The sequence below is a fragment of the Schistocerca cancellata genome, chromosome 12 (assembly GCF_023864275.1).
Source record: "Schistocerca cancellata isolate TAMUIC-IGC-003103 chromosome 12, iqSchCanc2.1, whole genome shotgun sequence".
Lineage (NCBI taxonomy): Eukaryota > Metazoa > Arthropoda > Insecta > Orthoptera > Acrididae > Schistocerca > Schistocerca cancellata.
In genome coordinates this window covers 103,971,327-103,990,140 of record NC_064637.1, presented here as the reverse complement: position 1 = coordinate 103,990,140, position 18,814 = coordinate 103,971,327, and the positions used below count along the sequence as shown (strand labels likewise).

The following is an 18,814-nucleotide window of genomic DNA, read 5'->3' as shown; positions in this document are numbered from 1 at the left end:
GGCTCTGCTGAGAAAAAAGACCGTCATGTTCAGCATATGGCTCTGGAGCATCACACAGCATCTGCAGCAGCAATTTGAGCAGCAGTTGGCACCACAGTGACACAACAAATTGGTTACTTCAAGGACCGTCCCGAGCCAGACACCCTGCAGCATGCATTCTGTTGGCCCGAAACCACTGCACCATTTGTGACTTCAGTGGTGTCAAGCAAGAACCCTGTGAAAGGGCAGGGTGGAGGTCAATTGTGTTTTCTGATGAAAGCTAGTTTTGCCTTGGTGCCAGTGATGGGCAAGTGTTGGTTAGGAGGAGGTTAGTCTGCGTGCTATACACACTGGACCTACACCTCAAGTTAAGGTCTGGGGTGCAATTTCATATGACAGCAGATCCCACACACCCTGACTGCAAATTTGTACATCAATCTGGTGATTTGACCTGTTGTGCTGCCAGTCATGAACAGCTTTCCAGATGTTTTCCAACAGGATAATGCTCACGCACATACTGCTTTTGTAACCCAACATGCTCTACAGAGTGTCAATATGTTACCTTGGCCTCCTCAGTCACCAGATCAGTCACCAATTGAGCACATATGGGACATCATCAGATGGCATCTCCAACATCATTCCCAAACAGCATTAATAATCCCTGTACTGACCAGCCAAGTGTTACAGGCACGGAACTCCATCCCACAAACTGACGCCCGGCACCTGTACAACACAATGCATGCACTTATGTTGCTTACATTCAACATTCTGGCATTTGCACTGGTTATTAATGTTCCAGCATTTCACCTTTGCAATAGCTTTTCTCGCTTACATTAACCTGTGATCTTGCAATGTTAATCACTTAAATACGTTACTTACAAAAATGTATTCCCAAAATTTCATTTCTCTACAGTAATTATTTTTTTGGTGCTGAGATTTTTTTTCTCATCATTGTACTTTCCTCTATTTTGTTTCCTTTAGGACCTTTACAGTGGTGGAGCTCAAAATTGACTAAATACCCATGCTTAGTGTTAAGAATCTATATTTTGTACCAAAATCTTATTGGTTAACCCCTAATAAATTCCTTGCAACCACGGTGGCCAAAATATTTAACAATACTTTTGCCATATGCCTGGTTTTCATCAACTTCAAAATTATCTATAAACTGCTTCTTTAGCATTTCCATAACCAGACAGATTTCCAAGCCTTACATTAAGGTCAATTTTGGTGTTATCATCATAGTGCAGAAATCGACAGATTTGTAGAAATCTATGCTGCCTCAAGAAGTTACATAGAGCTCAGTTCTTCATGCCATCATTACTATCCCAGTAATGTCTTTTATTAGCACTCGACTGCCAAGAAGATACACTATCAACAAGTCTATAATGGTATACTCAACACTGGTAAGTGATATGTAAAACGGTAATCACAAAATTGTTAATTATATAGGTAATAACACATTCACTCGCCCTCATTCTTGTCTCCTGAAGCCCCATCTGATTTCTACACGGACATCTGGAGGCTCCACAAAAATCCCTCAAGTAATATGCTCATTTGGTAATATGTCTACGAAATTGTTAAGGCTTTCGTGGCCACTTGTTGACAAACTGCCTATTGGCTTCTGTCTCGGGTTCTTCGGCCGACGTTCATCTAATGATTTTTCTGACGTTTCGCCAGCACGAGTGGCTGGCATTGTCAAAGCTTCACCCTCCATTGTTCACCACCGGCAATGGAGGGTGAAGCTTTGACAATGCCAGCCACTCGTGTTGGCGAAACGTCAGAAAAATCATTAGATGAACGTCGGCCGAAGAACCCGAGACAGAAGCCAATAGGCAGTTTGTCAATATGTCTATGGTTTCAAGAAGTGAAAAACATGGCCTAAAAATGACACACAAAAAATAATGTAGCAGTGCAAAAGCCTACTGTTGCGAAAGGGCAACACCAATGTTCAAACTAAGATATACTGATTATTATTTCAAGTTGTATTATAACATGGAAAATAACAATATTATGAAAAGAAAAGTTGCTACTCACTGTACAACGGAGATGCTGAGTTGCAGATAGGCACAATGCAGATGCACTGGTGCTGCTGCTCACAGTGTGGTTTCAGTTGGCTGAGACTACAGTTTTGTGTGTGTGTGTGTGTGTGTGTGTGTGTGTGTGTGTTTTAACGAAGGCCTTACTGGCTGAAAGCTTTATTTGTGACAGTCTTTTTGTTGTGCCTATCTGCAATTCAACATCTCTGCTATACTGATGAGTAGCAACTTTTCTTTTCATAATATTGTTACATTCTGTTCTGGATTTTCAATTGTTTGATTGTATTGCAACATGGGTTATTTGTGAGAATTACCTATGTTTCACTGAGGATTCTCACACTGTCTCTTATAAACATTTTATGTTGTGGGAACAATCCACTGTGTGCACCCGAATCTGTGGTCTGTGCAGATGGTGCATACATAGTGATACAACATAGCATGGGCAAGGTGCAACATGATGAGCACAGTAGCCCTTGGTGGAAGTGGGAGTTTTGGTGATGCCTCCTTGAAGGTGTCATGAACACCTCAGAGATAATGGACATATTACAATGTAAACGCTCAAGACAAATGAAGATTGTAAATCTTAGATCTTACGTCGAGTTCGATGTGGTCAGATGTACTTATCAATGTATTTGAGTTTATGACTTAATAGATACTTGGCTCTATCTCCATAATTGATGTATATAGTTTGAACAATACAGCAGATTATTACTGAAGATGTGTGTCATTCGGTAGTTGAACTGAGAGTAAACCAAAGAAAGACAAAAGTAATGAGAAGTAGCAGAAATGAGAACAGCGAGAAACTGAACATCAGAATTGGGGATCACGATGCTATGTAGGCAGCAAAATAACCCATGAGGGACGGAGCAATGAGGACGTAAAAAGCACACTAGTATTGGCAAAAAAAGGCATTCCTGGACATGAGAAATCTAGTAGTATCGAACGGAGGTCTTAATCTGAGGAACAAATTTCTGAGAATGTATGTTTAGGGCACAGTATTGTGTGGTAGTGAGATATGGATTGTGGGAAAAGCAGAACAGAAGAGAATCAAAGCATCTGAGACATGATGCTACAGAAGAATGTTGAAAATTAGGTGGAATGATACAGTACGGAATGAGAAGATTCTCTGCTGAATGAGGAAAGGAATATATGGTAAACACTGACAGAAAGAAGGGACAGAATGATAGGCCATCTGTAAAGACATCCCAGAATAACTTCCATGGTATTAGAGGGAGCTGTAGGGGGTAAGAACTGTAAAGACAAAGATTGGAATACATCCAGCAAATAATTGAGGACATAGGTTTAATTGCTTTTCTGAGATGAAAAGGTTGGCACAGAAGAGGAATTCACGGTAGACCACACCCAACCAGTCAGAAGTCCGACGTCTAACAAAAAGAAGAAAAAGAAGACTCTCTCTTACAGCATCACCCTGCCTGGATACGAAGTCAAGAGAACAAGTTCACGCACGGTTGTGGTAAGGAGTAGCTGGACCACAAGAACAAAACTAAAAGGCAACTGCATTGGAAGAAGAACAGTCAAAGGTAACTTAGACCACATCACACTGAAAGATCTGCCATGCAGTGGTCCCTATTCACAGTGTTACACACACACACACACACACACACACACACATATATATATATATATATACACTTAAAAACAAAGATGATGTGACTTACCAAATGAAAGTGCTGGCAGGTCGACCTGCCAGCACTTTCATTTGGTAAGTCACATCATCTTTGTTTTTAAGTATATTTTTCCTTCGTGGAATGTTTCCTTCTATTAAACCATATATATATATATATATATATATATATATATATATATATATATATATATATATATATATATATATATATATATATATATATATATATATATAAAAATAGAGGGAAACATTCCACGTGGGAAAAATATATTTAAAAAGAAAGATGAGACTTACCAAACAAAAGCGCTGGCAGGTCGATAGACACACAAACAAACACAAACATACACACAAAAATCTAGCTTTCGCAACTAACGGTTGCCTCGTCAGGAAAGAGGGAAGGAGAAGGAAAGACAAAAGGATATGGGTTTTAAGGGAGAGGGTAAGGAGTCATTCCAATCCCGGGAGCGGAAAGGTGATCTGAAGGCTGACCAATCCATCGTCATTCTTCCGGCGGACAAGGGTTCCACGACTGTGGTACTTGATCGTCGGGAGTACGTGGCTGAGGGACTGTGTCAGCTTTCAGACAACACCACTTACAAAGTTTGCCATGGTAATCCCATTCCTGATGTCCAGGCGGAGCTTCAAGGAATCCTCAGAACCTTAGGCCCCCTACAAAACCTTTCACCTGACTCCATCAACCTCCTGACCCCACCAACACCCCGCACCCCTACCTTCTACCTTCTTCCCAAAATTCACAAACCCAATCATCCCGGCCGTCCCATTGTAGCTGGTTACCAAGCCCCCACAGAACGCATCTCTGCCTACGTAGATCAACACCTTCAACCCATTACATGCAGTCTCCCATCCTTCATCAAAGACACCAACCACTTTCTCGAACGCCTGGAATCCCTACCCAGTCTCTTACCCCCAGAAACCATCCTTGTAACCATTGATGCCACTTCCTTATACACAAATATTCCGCATGTCCAGGGCCTCGCTGCGATGGAGCACTTCCTTTCACGCCGATCACCTGCCGCCCTACCTAAAACCTCTTTCCTCATTACCTTAGCCAGCTTCATCCTGACCCACAACTTCTTCACTTTTGAAGGCCAGACATACCAACAATTAAAGGGAACAGCCATGGGTACCAGGATGGCCCCCTCGTACGCCAACCTATTCATGGGTCGCTTAGAGGAAGCCTTCTTGGTTACCCAGGCCTGCCAACCCAAAGTTTGGTACAGATTTATTGATGACATTTTCATGATCTGGACTCACAGTGAAGAAGAACTCCAGAATTTCCTCTCCAACCTCAACTCCTTTGGTTCCATCAGATTCACCTGGTCCTACTCTAAATCCCATGCCACTTTCCTTGACGTTGACCTCCACCTGTCCAATGGCCAGCTTCACACGTCCGTCCACATCAAACCCACCAACAAGCAACAGTACCTCCATTATGACAGCTGCCACCCATTCCACATCAAACGGTCCCTTCCCTACAGCCTAGGTCTTCGTGGCAAACGAATCTGCTCCAGTCCGGAATCCTTGAACCATTACACCAACAACCTGAAAACAGCTTTTGCATCCCGTAACTACCCTCCCGACCTGGTACAGAAGCAAATAACCAGAGCCACTTCCTCATCTCCTCAAACCCGGAACCTTCCACAGAAGAACCCCAAAAGTGCCCCACTTGTGACAGGATACTTTCCGGGACTGGATCAGATTCTGAATGTGGCTCTCCAGCAGGGATACGACTTCCTCAAATCCTGCCCTGAAATGAGATCCATCCTTCATGAAATCCTCCCCACTCCACCTAGAGTGTCTTTCCGCCGTCCACCTAACCTTCGTAACCTCTTAGTTCATCCCTATGAAATTCCCAAACCACCTTCCCTACCCTCTGGCTCCTACCCCTGTAACCGCCCCCGGTGTAAAACCTGTCCCATGCACCCTCCCACCACCACCTATTCCAGTCCTGTAACCCGGAAGGTGTACACGATCAAAGGCAGAGCCACGTGTGAAAGCACCCATGTGATTTACCAACTGACCTGCCTACACTGTGAAGCGTTCTATGTGGGAATGACCAGCAACAAACTGTCCATTCGCATGAATGGACACAGGCAGACAGTGTTTGTTGGTAATGAGGATCACCCTGTGGCTAAACATGCCTTGGTGCATGGCCAGCACATCTTGGCACAGTGTTACACCGTCCGGGTTATCTGGATACTTCCCACTAACACCAACCTGTCTGAACTCCGGAGATGGGAACTTGCCCTTCAGCATATCCTCTCTTCTCGCTATCCGCCAGGCCTCAATCTCCGCTAATTTCTAATTTCAATCTGCCGCCGCTCATACCTCACCTGTCTTTCAACATCATCTTTGCCTCTGTACTTCCGTCCCGACTGACATCTCTGCCCAAACTCTTTGCCTTTACAAATGTCTGCTTGTGTCTGTGTATGTGTGGATGGATATGTGTGTGTGTGCGAGTGTATACCTTCCCCCTAAGGTAAGTCTTTCCGCTCCCGGGATTGGAATGACTCCTTACCCTCTCCCTTAAAACCCATATCCTTTTGTCTTTCCTTCTCCTTCCCTCTTTCCTGACGAGGCAACCGTTAGTTGCGAAAGCTAGATTTTTGTGTGTATGTTTGTGTGTCTATCGACCTGCCAGCGCTTTTGTTTGGTAAGTCTCATCTTTCTTTTTAAATATATATATATATATATATATGGGACGGAACACAGCAAAATTTTTAATACCATAATATTGTATTCAGTAGTATATCTATAATACAATTACAAAACATGTTTCTAAAAATAAAATTAAACAATAAATAAAATAATTTATACGCTCAATAATAAACTCACCCAAAGTGCCACTCATGTTTCTTGCAGCACCTGTCAATGATCTTATTACTATGATAATAGCATGCTGCATTTGAGGAAATGCTCCCCGCCATTTTCATTCTAGCTTGAAATTTGTATACATAGGAAAATATTTAATAGAGTCGTGTGTACCACTGTAACATGGCAACACGAGGCAATAATGGCTTAAACACTCGCATGTTCTTTGTACCATCATGCCATATTGTGCTTTCTTTCTTCTCAAAATCACTTTGTCAGCACACTGTGAGAGCTCTGAAGTGCACAGCTGCTGATATCTTCACCACCTGAAGGCACACAGGTTAGAGAATGCTTCGGCTTCCATAGGTAGCATTTATATAACATAATATGTGCATTTATGTGTGGATATAGACTTGCCTTTGGTTTTGTGTCAGAAAATTTTGGCAGCCTGTGCAACTCCACGGACCCTTGTTGTGCACTAAAAGGAGCCCATAAACTGGCAATAAGTGTTAAGGCAAATGCTGGCAGTAAACAGGAAACCCAGGTTCGAGTCCCGGTCTAACACAATCTTCAATTCTCACTATATATTCATTACACTGCATGTTCAACATATCCAAATGGGTAGCACTGGTATCACTTCATGTCACTGCACCTTCATCAGTTTCATCCCCATCGATCCATTCACTTTATTCACTTCAAGGCTAGAAGTGTAGAAGCAGATCAAGAGTATTAATTTACAACGGTATGCAATGCTGCACATCATTTCCCTGTGTTACCTGGCTTCCACCAAATGAGGCCACGCCACAAAGATGTTCTTGCCGAGGAGGTGCGTCGCAACTTCCTCGGGATCGGGTTTGCCTTGGTTCTCGATTGATAGAATCATATTTTCACCTCTAGAGGGCTGGTCAAATACGTGGACCTCACGCTTCTCCAATTTTGCCTGTAATAAACATAACTTTATTCAAAAGAAAGTGGAGGGGGTCATTAACAGTATCCAGAAAATTGGAACTGTGCAGTGATGATGATGATAATAACATTGAAAATGTAAGCCTATATTTAAGAGACACTGAAGACTGAAGACAAATTGTCACACATTAATTAGGTGATGAAGACTTCTTGGGTTATTAGTCAAGTCAAGGTGTTATTCTGTGACAACGTTTCGATAAATTTCCTATTCATCACATTCAGGTGAAGCGTCAGGTTCATGTCCAGTTTTTATCTCTACAGACAGGCTCCCCTGCCTTGTCTGTAACAGCTGAGCCTATAGCACATCTCCGGAAAGAGTGTTGCAGACGGTGGTGGGGGTGACTCCCGGCATGCTGGAGGGTCCGTCCACTGCCTACACCTCTTTTACATCAGGGCACTCTTGAAGTACCCTAGCTGGTGTTAAATCTCATGCGAAGTTCAGTTGGAAATTACAATCCCACTTGATGAGATTATCAGGGACCTGTACCTCCACTGCCTCTTTGATGATTGAGTCCCAGAATCTCTTCATCCAGCACACGACCTTGGTCTATTCAAAATCAAACATATGACCTACTTTGAAGCTGTGCTCTGCCACTACAGATTTATCTGTTTGGCTGAGGCAAATGCTTGCCTCATGTTCCGGGTGACACAGCAAAATACACCACTGTGCCTGGCCGATACACTGCTTGCCACATTCACAACTGATGCTGTAGATTCCACATGTCGACCCACATAATGGTAACATGCCTCTGGTTTCAGGTGTGTGGTTCTACTGATATGTGGATGACCACATCTGTAGCGTGGGCCACAGGGCGAAGAAAATCTGCAGGAATTTCTTTACCACCTTAACAGCATACACGACAACATAAAGTTCACCATGGAGGTAGAAGAAAATGGATGCTGTCCTTTCCTTGATTTCCTGATAAGGAGGAAAACTGATGGCATGCTGGAGCATTCTGACTGTAGAAAAAATACACAAGCAGACCAGTACCTAAACACCAATAGCGGCCACCGTCCAGTACAACACAAATCTGTTGCACAAGACATACGCGACTAGGAGATTCTACCCAACGAGCTGCAACATCTGAGAGAAACCTTTTGCAAGAACGGCTACTCAGAGACACAGGTAAGACGCGCTCAGCACCTGAATAAGAAGAAGAAATACGACAATCTGGCAGAAGATATAAAGCATCTGGTGCTCCTTCCTTCTACAGTCAAAACTGCCAGGGCATTACAGCACAAAAACATTAAAACCATTTTCCACTCATTGGCTAAAACCAAAAATATGTTTGGCTCAATGAAATAAAAACTAGGACTACAAACAGCTGAAGTCTACACCATCAGTTGTGAGTGTGGCATGCAATGTATTGGACAGATGCAAAGGTGTATTTCACAGCATTACTCAGAACATGTGACAAGCATTTGCCCTGGCCAAACAGACTAATCTGTAGTGACAGAGGGTCATATGTTTGATTTTGAACAGACGGAGGTGTCATGCAGATGAACGGGTTCTGGGACTCAATCATCAAAGAGGGAGTGGAGATATGGGTCCATGATGATCTTGCCAACTGGGATAGTGGTTTCCAACTGAGCGCCACATGGGATGGAGTACTAGCAAGAATCTGCCAACAGCGCTTGGCAAATGCAACAGATGGAATAGACACACAGCACCAGAACTCTCCAACAGGCCAAGAGCTCCCCACTACTGTCTGCAACATCTCTTCCAGACATACCCGATTGACCCAGCCATTGTAGATGAGACAAGAGGAGCCTGCAGTCCAGTGTCTGTAAAGATATAATCCGGAAATAAACCAGACACTTCACCTGAAGATTACAAGTAGGAAACTTGTCGAAATGTTGATGCACAATGCCACATTGACTCTGATGATATCCTGAGAAGACTTCTTCATCAAAATTCATCAGGGAAGCTTGCATTTGCTTATAACACATTAAACAGATTTGCAGACCTGAAAATGGTAACAAAGTCAACCCAGAGAATTCTGTAAGTTTTTCTAGCCTCGAGTAAAACAATTTTTATGCACTCTTCATGTTCTTATTTTCTCATAGGCGAGGTGCGTTGTTTGCTCCACATTACTGTACATTTTTCAGTTATCACTAACAACGTAGTGTGTAATTTGTATTACACAGTGTTTTGTCATTATTATTATTATTTTATTTATTAGCATATAAAGAAACAATACTACACAACTGACTTTTTTGATTTTATGGATTTTGGTTAGTTGGCACAAGAGTCAGTGCCTCTCTTTCTACTGTGACTAGAAACTTGCTCACTGCACAATAAAGTTTACTGTAACTACAATAAAGTTCACTGTCACTATTATCAAGGCTAGGGGTCTTTTACAATGGTGCAATCAAATAAAATCCTTGGCATTTTCAACATTATTTTGTAGCCATTCATCAGGCAATAGTCCACCATAAGCTTACATACCTCTCTCCCTTCGGTTTTTATGCCACATGGGTTCAATGGAGTACTCAGCAACAGAATGATACACTGCCATGTCCACAGAAAATACAGATATCTCCTGAGTCATCCTCTGGAGTCTTTGGAATATGTCTGAACACTGCACCCAGATTCTATCTCAAAAGGAGGACCCAGATTATATCTCAAAAGAAGATTTATCACCTTGTTAATAACTACATGACAGAACAGAAGAAATATAATCAGGATTTTCTTCATTATTCAAACAAAGAGGGATAGAACACTCAATTATGATGAAAGTGACTAATAATTATTTATAAAAAAACTTTCTAATATCAGACTTTTTAAATCTGACTAGAAAGTATAAGATAATTTCTCCTAACCACACTCAGATTCCTAAGCCAATGCAAATAGCCCCACAAAAGTTTTGCTTGTGAATAACTATGACAATATTTGTAAAATTTAAAATGAAAAATGTAGGGCACATGGGATACATAACTGACAGATGAACAGTGAACCTAACTTACTAGCAATTGTTTTCTGCTGCCAATGATATGAACTGATCACAGTATGAACTGCTGTCCCCCCCTACTCTCTAAACGCCTTACTACTACCTACTGCTTGCACCACCATTTGCTGTTTTAAATTTCAAAAGTACTGTCATAACTATTACAAATTCACAAGGGCAAATTTTTCAGGATTGTCTGTATGGGGTCAGGAATCTGTATGGAGCTGGGAGATAATTATTTTATTCTTTTTAACCAATTCTGAAAACCTGTTATAGTAAAAAGCTTTTTTTATTTGAATTATTAAACCTCTTTCAAATATTCAGATGAAATGACAACAGACATTTGGTAAATTTCAGTATTATTTAATTTTGTTTTCACCTGAGGCAGCCAATATACCGTACTTCCTCCTGTGTGTACCTCACGAAAAAGAGCGCAAAGGTAAAATTTAGGAAAATTTGAGCTCACACGGGCTTATTAGTATTCTTTCTTACTGTGAAACATTCATAACATCCCAGCAGTGGTATACAAAGTACCCTCCACCACACACCAGACAAGAAAGCAAGTTAATAGTACACTGTAATCAAGTTCTGGAATATGCTGAAAGTTTTAAGTCTCTAGCTCATCAGGAGGTTACTTTCAAAACCAATTGCAAAATTTGTACCAGACAGAAAGCCAAACAGAAAATCAAAGTACCCTTCACTACACACCGGACTGAGTTAATATTTTCGGGTCACCAGTTCTGGGTTATATTGACAGTTTCAAGTAGGTCATTGACAAGTTATTTTACAATCAATTGCAAACTTTGTACTGAACATGCAGACAGACAAGAGAAGTGCCTAATAAAATCATGTTAATAAATATAAAAATGAAAAACACCTCCATCTATTAACGGAATAGCAGAGGGTACTGCATATCATACCACACATAGGGGTCCTTTCTGTTCCAGTCACGTACGGAGCCCTTTAAGAATAACTGCCCAAGTGCCTGTGTGTGTGTGTGTGTGTGTGTGTGTGTGTGTGTGTGCACCATAATTAATATAATCTCACCCGGACATGATACATAACAAGATGTAATTTATTCCAAGGTTCATCTTTTAAAGCTTGCTCTTGAAACTTTGTAAGTAGTTCTTCGCTGGATAAGTGGCATCTATCTCCAAGCACTTGTCAATACAGGTTTTCTAGGATCTTCGTGACCCTCTCCCACAGATAAAACAAACACCTGACCATTTGTGCTGTGCTTATTCGTGTACCCACAATATTCCCTGTCAATCCTGTCCTGTACACTATTATAGGATGGGACTTACATGTGTTTTGCAACCAATTTCCTTTGTAAACTGACTTCATTTTCCCAGTATGCTGCCAATGGCCTGAAGTCTGCCACCCGTGCCACATGTCAACATTCCATTTCGTACTTCCACAATTTGTTAGACTCACGTATTTTTAGGACCTGACCGATTCCAGCTGTAGTTAGAGGATACTACAATTTTGCATTTTGTAAAGAACAATATTTCTGAACATTTAAAGCAATCACTCTGAAATTTTCTAAAATTGTAACTGGATATTTGTGCAGTTTTTGTCAGAGACTACTTAATTTTAAATTACTTTATAATATGAAAAAAGTCTGAGGTTCCAACTGATTACATCAGCCAAACAGCGAAGCTCCCTGCAGCACATCTTAAGTTACTTCTATATTTGCCAATGACTTTCTATCCCATATAACACCCTGCATCTACCTGCCAACAAAGCCTCAACCCATTCACAGTTTTTGTTTGATACCCCAAAAGACTGAACTTTCTTTAATAGATGCTGGTGCAGTGCTGAGTCAAATACTTTTTCTGCACATTGTGTCTTTCTAGATTCACAGTTTAGAGCAATATTTCATTCACTCTAGCAACTTCACACTTTTAATTAACATTACATTTCATGCAGGAGCTTGGAACTGGAAAATGCCGTAACTACCAAATATACATACACACTAATATGGTGTGGGATGTGTTTCCTCATAGGAAAGCCAATACTCACCTTGTGTGGGATGTGTTTCATGGTAGGAAAGCCAGGGTAGTAAACGTCCAGCTTAGCACCAGGCCAGAGTCCCTTGATGAGGTCTTTCTTCTCCACATTCAACTCGTCTCGCCACACTTCGATAACTTTTGCGTGGTTCGTCTCCAGTGTTGGGAAATATTCTGGTGCTTCGTACACACCTGCAAGCAAAATTCTGTTACATTACACTGAGCGTATGCTAGTCTGCTACATCCACACCCATATTCTGCAAACAACTTAAGTGTGTACAGAGGGTGACTAGCAAGGGGAGGATCTGACATGTGGATCACCAATTTTGATCAAATTTTGCAAGGATGTTCTACATAGAAAATAAGGAGACAAATGTTTCAGATTTTTGCCAGAAACTTCCTAGATTAAAAAAAAATTAGATCAAAGTTGATGATGGAAAACAGTATTTTCACTGCTATAAATTGAAAAATTGTCGAAGTCAAAATTTTTTTGCCAATATATTATGGGAGTAATTGCATTTGAGTTATAAACGTTTTTGTGTTTTCATTATTTAGCTTGGGTACCCATCTTTCGGTGCAACAAGCAAACCAAGGTTGGCAGTCAACCAGTCAAGGCATTAGAATATTGAACTGCTGGTCTGTGTTCGATTCTTGTTCATGCCTTTTTTTCCATTTGATATTGTTTTCATTGTATTTTATAATATTCTGATAATGGAAAACTTTTCATTCCTTTTTTGGAGTAAATCATTGGGAACTCTGATTACTGATCAAACATGTACACTCCTGGAAATGGAAAAAAGAACACATTGACACCGGTGTGTCAGACCCACCATACTTGCTCCGGACACTGCGAGAGGGCTGTACAAGCAATGATCACATGCACGGTACAGCGGACACACCAGGAACCGCGATGTTGGCCGTGAAATGGCGCTAGCTGCGCAGCATTTGTGCACCGCCGCCGTCAGTGTCAGCCAGTTTGCCGTGGCATACGGAGCTCCATCGCAGTCTTTAACACTGGTAGCATGCCACGACAGCGTGGACGTGAACCGTATGTGCAGTTGACGGACTTTGAGCGAGGGCGTATAGTGGGCATGCGGGAGGCCGGGTGGACGTACCGCCGAATTGGTCAACACGTAGGGCGTGAGGTCTCCACAGTACATCGATGTTGTAGCCAGTGGTCGGCGGAAGGTGCACGTGCCCGTCGACCTGGTACCAGACCGCTGCGACACACGGATGCACGCCAAGACCGTAGGATCCTACGCAGTGCCGTAGGGGACCGCACCGCCACTTCCCAGCAAATTAGGGACACTGTTGCTCCTGGGGTATCGGCGAGGACCATTCGCAACCATCTCCATGAAGCTGGGCTACGGTACCGCTATCATAACACATGATGTACTACAATATGACTTTTGCAAATGATGATGTTCAACTGAGCTGCACTGTGAAAGTAATACCACCGAAATGTACCTGTCTTTGTCAATCATGTGACATTTATTTCTTAGTATAAGTAAAGAATTCCATCACATGATGTCACCATGATGTACCACCACAGCACAGCAGATAATTCTAAGATAGAATGGGCACTATCAAAACTCATGCATTGGTCCACGAGCAGTTGTCCATGCCTGTCTTTCAATATATGCTTTTATACGGTTGGTACGCACCCAAATTAATATCTGATAGATCTGTTTTTAGCAACAAGAATCGGATATGTTTTCCATGGCTAATGTACCAGAAAACATCTCAATATGGCAAGATTTCATTAGTGTGTTGCACATGGTGCAAGAAATATTTATGATTTGCCTGTTTCTATAACCAGTTTCACACCACTGATTGAAAGAACATTCATGAACAGAAAATCAGTTAGGATTATGTATTAATAAACTTTAGGCGTATTTCTGTACTATGTTTCATGATGAAAATAACTGTCAGTACAATATATACTTGGATGATTATTTATCATACCTCCCTAAGCTTTACTTCAAAAAGAGGAAAGACAGGTATTTCGATCATCACAACAATATCAAGATATGCTAAAAAATATCAAATGAAAAAAAGAAGCATGGCCAATAACCGAACACGGAGCAGCTGTTTGGTAGTCTAAGGCCTTGACAGTTCGACCGTACCTCTTTCTGCTTGACGCACAGAATGATGCATTCTCACTGACAGCATAAAAACACAAAAACATTAATAAACTCTAACATTATTAACTTTAGATGACATATTACATTAATAAAAAATGTTTGTTTTTAGATGATCTTTCAATGTATAGCATTGAAACAATTATTTTCCGTCATTAACTTTGACCTTGATTTTTCCAAAAACTAGGGTGTCTAACAAAGAGCTCAAACATATGTCTCTCTACTTTCAATATAGAACGTCCTTGCAAAGCTTGATCCCTCTCCGTGTAAGACAGGTATTATGGTATATATAGCATACAATGATGAGTTGAGACATGATGACTGTGTGCTTAACACAGTCCAGTCAGGCCACAGCAACTGCTGCAGTCCCGCAGAAATCATACAACTTTTTTGACTTATTGGTGTGGCTCCTGCTTATGAGATGGAGGAGGAAAGCAGATTACCATCTGTTTCAGAAATACTGTCACCTATTTCAAAACCATCACCGTCAATTTTGGAACCAGATTCTTCAAGCAGACCCAGATTTTCTTCATCAGACAGACTGTAGTCTCACTTTACAACAGACTTTTGCGGTCAAGACAACAGACGTGCCGGACCTGTTAATGCTTGTAACATGTTTTTCAAGTCACACAGCACTTCGCAGAAACAGGAACATCCACCTAGTGGCTCTCTGAAGCACCAAAAGAGTGAACATTTACATCATCTGCATATACACAATTACTCTGCAGTTAAAGTAAGTGACTGACAGAGGTTTGCCTTCAAGCTATTTTTCTACCATTCCACTCTCAAACAGCATGTGGGAAAAACAAACACTTAAATCTTTCTGTGCAAGCTCTGATTGCTCTTATTTTATTGATGACTATTCCTCCCTATGTAGACAGGTTCCAACAAAATATTTTCACACTCTGAAAAGAAAGATGGTGACTGAAATTTCATGAGAAGATCATGTCGCAATGAAAAACGCCTTTGTTTTAATGATTGCTACCCCAATTCGTGTTGCTAACCCAATTCCCTTATCATATTTTCAGCACCCTCTCCCTTATTTTGCAATATCATAAAACAAACTGCTCTTCTTTGAACTTTTTCAACGTTCTCCATCAACTCTAAATGATGCAGATCACACACCACACTGAGATAGCGCAGAAAATGGCAGACAAGTGCAGTGTAAGCAATCTCTTTAGTAAAGTTGTAGCGTTTTGTAAGTGTTCTGCCAATAAATTGCGCTCTTTGGTTTGCTTTCCTCACAACATTATCTGTATGATTGTTCTAATTTAAGATATTCGCAATTGTAATTCCTAAGTATTTAATTGAATTTACAGCATTTAGATTTATGTATTTTGTCCTGTAACTGAAACTTAGCACATTTCTTGCCGTACCCATGTGGGTGAAGCCAAGCTTTTCATTATTTAGGATAAACCGACACTTTTGCACCACACAGATATGTTGTGTAAGCTGTTTTTTAATTTGTTTTTACCATCCGACAATTTTATAAGATGGTAAATGACAGAATCATCTACAAACAACCTGAGAGAACTGCTCAGATTGCCTCCTAAGTCATTTATGTAGATCAGCAAAGGCAGAGGACCGACAACTCTTCCTTCAGAAACACTAGATGTCACTTCCATTTTACTCTAAGATTTTCTGTCGATTACTATGTACTGTGACTTTTCTGACAGGAAATCGTGAATCAAGTTGCACAATTGAACTGATACTCCATAGGCATACAAACTGATTAGAAATTACTTGTGAGAAACGGTATCGAAAGTCTTCTGGAAATCCATAAATATGAAATCAATTTGATATCCCCTGTTGATAGCATTCGTTACTTCGTGAGAATAAAGAGCTAGTTGTGTTCCACAAGAATAATATTTTCTGAATCTGTGTTCACTGTTTGTCAATGAATCTCACTCCAAGCCATCACTGCTCGGAAATAATACATTGTGAAATAACAATCAGGACAGCTGCACTCTGAAAAATCTTTGGATACCGACTGTTAGTAAAATCAAAATGAGCCTGTAATTTCTACATGCAATGATCAGAACATGTTAACAGCATGTCAGTCCACCTCTGGAACTCAGTACAGCAGTGATTCTACGCGATACAGATCAATAGGTTTCAGGGGGTATGTGGCATCAAATGTCTAGACACAAGTCATGCAGTTCCTGTAAATACAGGCTGGTGATTTCCGATCGTGGAGCTGATGACACCTGATAATGTCACAGATTTATACCAGTTGAATTTGGCAGCCACGATACCAATGTAATATCACTGTCATGTTCCTCAAACTACTGCAGCGTAACTCTCACCTGGTCAAAGATTCTGCAATAAATGAGTCATCATATGTGCAAATGATATGAGAGTCTCAGGAAAGCCATATTACATTAAACTACTACAAATTAATGAAGAATCAGGTTTAAAATGACCAGTGGTTTATTCAAATGAGATGTGTGCTAGCACACATTGCACTGTTAACAAATGTTTTCACGGTAATAGCGTGGATTGACCCAGTGTGGAAAACATTGCTTCATTAGCCAACAAGGGACCACAACAGTGACAGCTGGGTGGCGACACCAACGGGCGCGTTCTCGCTGCCTCGGGCTAGATGGAATGAAAAACTTCTTTGCCTATCTTCATAGCGTCAGTTAGCAATGCACTCCATTGACAAAATCAAGGTGTACGTCCTATAATCTTCCTCAAACAATTTTACAGAAACTATTCAGTAAAAATTTTATTTTTACATTACTTATAACTTTATGTGTCAGCTTCATTGTGAAATGTCCATTATCTCCCAAATGGTCATACTTATTGTGAAATTCACAGTTAAGGAAGATACTGCACAAAATTTGAGAAGTTTGCAGTGAAAAATAGGGCTAACTATGAGTATCAACAATGTCGGAGAAGACAGGTTGCTACTTACTGAAAAGAAGTCATGTTAAGTTACAGACAGGCACAATTAAAAGACATCTACACGAAGCTTTCAGCCAAAGCCTTCCTCAATGAAAGAGAGACACACACAATAGTCATACACACAAGCAAGCACACCTCACGCACCCATGACTGCCAACTCTGGCAGCTCGGGCCAGAATGTAACTATCACGCTGTGGGGAAAGACAAGGAATAGCAGTGCCTGGGCGAGGGGAGAGAGGAATTCTGTCTGGTGGAGTGTGTAGGGACTAGAGTACCAACAGGTGCAGTGTCATGAGACTGCGGGAAGGGACGTGGAGGAAAAAGGAGCAAAAAAGGAAAGAAGTGGGAAAAGATGGGTGGGTTCGTTGGCAGAGGGGTGACAAACAAAGAGGATGGCAGACAAGAATGGGGAGGAGATGATAGGGCAGAAGAAGAGGAAACTGTTGGGTGGAGGATGTGGGAAGAGTATGTTACCGTAAGGTGAGGCAGGGATAATTACGGGAGTGGAGAATGTGTAGTAAGTATAACTACCATCTGCGCAATTCAGAAAAGCTGGTGGTAAGAGGGGGAGGTCTACAGGGATAAGGTAGTGAAGCAGCCATTGAAAACAAGCATGCTATGTTCAGCTACACATTGTGTCACAGGGTAGTCTACTTTGCTGTTGGTCACAGTTTGGTGGTGACCACTCAACCTGCTGGACAACTAGTTGGTAGTTGTATCATCATAAAAAGCCGTGCAATGATTGTAGGAAAGCCAGTAGGTAGGTCTTTCACCTGGATCTTCCCTGTGACAAGGGGTTGAGATAGGAAGTGGCCAGTTCTTGAGGAAGTTGGGAGGATTGGGGATATGAGGGGGGAAATTACACAGGAGATCTGTTTGCGGCATTTGTCTAGGGGACAGTGTTTGTCTGTGGAGGCCTTGGTGAGAATACACTGTCCCCAGGTGGCCAGCCTGTATAAGAGGGGTTTTTTTGCTGTGAAAGGGATGACAGCTGTCAAAATGCAGGTGTGGTTGGTGGGTTTAATGTGGACAGAGGTGTATATGGAGTCATCAGAGAGGAGAAGGTCATTTAGGAAGTTGGCATGCTGGGTTAAGGAAGACCACGTGAAGTGAATGGGAGAGAAGGTGTTGAGGTTGTGAAGAAACGAAGATAGATTGTCTTGGTTCTGAGTCCAGATAATGAAGATATCATCAATGAACCTGAACCAGACTAGGGATTTGGTGTTTTGGGAGGCTAGGGAAGTCTCATCTAGATGATCCACAGAACGGTTAGCATAGGAGGGCACCATGCGGTTGCGCATGGCTATGCCACGGATTTGTTTGTTTACCTTCCCTTCAAAGGAGAAGT

The 18,814-nt window shown here is 41.4% G+C and overlaps 1 protein-coding gene across 1 annotated transcript in view; it reads right to left on the bottom strand.

The window, feature by feature from the left end:
- LOC126109592 (5'-3' exoribonuclease 1) overlaps positions 1-18,814 on the bottom strand; it is a 196,917-nt gene that overhangs the window by 110,285 nt on the left and 67,818 nt on the right. The window contains exons 14-15 of the mRNA XM_049914630.1: positions 12,432-12,610; positions 7,272-7,435 (exon numbers count right to left, since the gene is read on the bottom strand). Of these exons, the coding sequence (XP_049770587.1) occupies positions 7,272-7,435; positions 12,432-12,610 (343 nt within the window). The remainder of the gene's footprint in view (positions 1-7,271; positions 7,436-12,431; positions 12,611-18,814) is intronic.